This window comes from Octodon degus, unplaced genomic scaffold (genome assembly GCF_000260255.1).
Source record: "Octodon degus isolate 3935 unplaced genomic scaffold, OctDeg1.0 scaffold00158, whole genome shotgun sequence".
NCBI classification, from domain to species: Eukaryota; Metazoa; Chordata; class Mammalia; order Rodentia; family Octodontidae; genus Octodon; species Octodon degus.
In genome coordinates this window covers 5,535,099-5,537,735 of record NW_004524734.1, presented here as the reverse complement: position 1 = coordinate 5,537,735, position 2,637 = coordinate 5,535,099, and the positions used below count along the sequence as shown (strand labels likewise).

The 2,637-nt window shown below is 38.4% G+C and overlaps 1 protein-coding gene across 1 annotated transcript in view; it reads right to left on the bottom strand.

Moving 5' to 3' along the window:
- Slc30a9 (solute carrier family 30 member 9) overlaps positions 1–2,637 on the bottom strand; it is a 107,883-nt gene that overhangs the window by 53,079 nt on the left and 52,167 nt on the right. The window contains exon 4 of the mRNA XM_023702770.1: positions 373–407. Coding sequence (XP_023558538.1) covers positions 373–407 — 35 coding nt within the window. The remainder of the gene's footprint in view (positions 1–372; positions 408–2,637) is intronic.

Below are 2,637 nucleotides of genomic sequence, written 5' to 3'. Positions count from 1 at the left end.
GGCCACAACTTGTTAGATTTATAAACTTTGATCAGAATCTTTTGTTTTTTTAAAAAAGAATCTAGACTTCTGACACTGTTTATTGATAAATGCAAAGCAGTATATTTTATTTTAATAAGAATATACTGTATCTTTTGGATGAGAAATGATAAAAAAATGAATATAAATCAGGGTGGTGCATATACCTATAACCCCAAGAGAATCATGAATTTGAAGCATGGTCAAAAGAGCAAGACACTGTCACAAAAAGTAAAGTCTTGGGATACAGCTCAGCGGTAGAGTACTTGCCTAACATGTGTGAGTCTCTGTTTTGATCTCCAGTATCATGAGCAGGGGCTGGCTGTGTGTGTGTGTGTGTGCGCGCGCGCTCACATGCATGTGTTTATTGTATTCCTGGAAAAATGTTGCTTAAAGCAGAAGATAAAGACTTTATTAGAAAAAGGGTTTGAGAAATTATGAAAGGCACACATCAGGGAGGGAAGGAAAATAAGATTTTAAAAATCAGAGTAGGATATTATAATGAAGTAACAAATTAACTCAAACGTGGCTAACAAAGAAGGTTGTAAGGGACCAGAGAGATGGCTCAGTGGAATAAGTGCTTCCCTGGCAAGCGCAAGGGCCTGAGTTCAATCCCCAGTTCCGCAAAAAAAAAAAAAAAAAGACATGGAAAATGAGTCAGAACTAAGTCAGAAATAATGACAAAGCCCAAGAAACTGTAATAAGAAAATCAAAATCTGGAAAAATAAGTCATAAAGAATCATAATCCACACCCCTCTTGGGAAGAATCTTGTAAAAGCAACTCCCAAATCCCACAATAAAAGCAGTTGGAGAACTGCCTCCTTTTAAAGATCAGAACAGCAAAAATGCTGGTGCATTTCCCTCATAGGACTGCTTTCATTGCATCCTATAAGTTCCAGTATGTTGTACTGGCATTACTGTTTAATTCTAGAACCTGTCAGATTTCTTCTTTAATTTCATCTGTGACTCCCTGGATTGTTCAGGAGGATGTTAATTTCCATGTATTTATGAAGTTTTTGTGGTTTCTTTAGCCACTGATTTCCATCTCACTGCAGCAAGGCCTGATAATATGCATAAGATAAAATTTTAATTCCTTGTCATTCACTCATGCATGTTCTATGAGCTGGTATGTGGTCTATTTTGGAAAAAGTATTGTGTGCAGCTGAGAAGAATGTGTATTCTGATGCTGTAGGGTGTAACTCTGGGAAATTTACACTGGCAAATTCCCTCATCAGAGTGAGCACAAATAAACTAATGTTGTGCCTCAAGCTTCTAGAAAAATAAGAGCAAGTTAAACTAAAAGCACCAGAGCAGAAATTAAAGCAATTGAGATTGAGAAAATACAAAATATCAATGAAGAGCTTGCTCTTTGAAAGATTAAATAGACAAACCCTTAGCCTTATCAAAAAAGAAAATAAAAAAGACTAAAATCTATGCAACTAGGAATGAAAAGGGTGAAATTACAACAGATGCTGCAGAAATGCAAAAGATCATAAATACTTACTTTGAGAACCTATACTTTAGTAAGATGAAACACATAGGAGAAATGGATAGATTCCTCTGGTAACATGAATTACAAAAGCTGACAGAAGACAGAAATTCTAAATAATCAGATATCAGTCAATGACATTTACAATGTAATTAAAAACTTACCAACAAAGAACTATTCAGGTCCTGATAAACTGCTGAATTCTATAAAAAATTTAGAGACCTAATGCCATTAATTCTTAAGCTCTGTAATGAATTTTAAAGAGAAGCAATACTCCCACATTCATTCTTGAAGCAAGCATTACCCTGATACCAAAACCAGACAGGGACCCAACTAAAAAACAGAACTACAAACAAATCTCCCTAATGAACATAGAGGCAAAAATCCTCAAAAGATACTGGCAAATAGAGTGTAAAAAATTAATGAGAAGATGATATATCACTGTGCAGGGATGCAGTGATGGTTCAACATACACAGATCAATAAATGTAATATACCATACCAACAGAACCAAGGATAAACATCACATGATCATCTTACTAGACACAGAAAAGGTATTTAATAAAGTCCAACACCTATTCATGATTTAAAAAAAAACCCTACACAAAACTGCAATAGATGGTCTTTATCTCAATCTCATTAAAAAAAAGACATCTATAACAAACGAACAGTAAAAAATGGACAAAAACTGAAAACCTTCTCTCTAAAATCAGTAGTGTCCACTATTGCCACTCCTATTCAAAATAGCTTTGGAAATATCAGCCAGAACAATTAAGACAAAAAGAGGAGTGAGACGACCCGGGGCCCTCCGGCTCCTGAACAGACCCAGAGCACAGGCTCGGTGAGTGAGTGAGATGACCTGGGGCCCTCCGGATCCTGAACAGACCCAGAGCGAAGGCCCAGAGAGTGAGTGAGACGACCGGGTCTGTGGGATCCTGAACAGACCCAGAGTGCAGGCCTGGCCAGTGAGTGAAAAGACCCAGGCCGCGGGATCCTGAACAGACCCAGAGCGCAGGCCCGGCGAGTGAGTGAGAAGACCCGGACGGGCGATCCTCATTTGACCCAGGCTGCAGGCCCAGCAGGGAACCCTTCAGCAGAACTCCCTGCAAAGAGGCTAGAGGCAAGACCCAC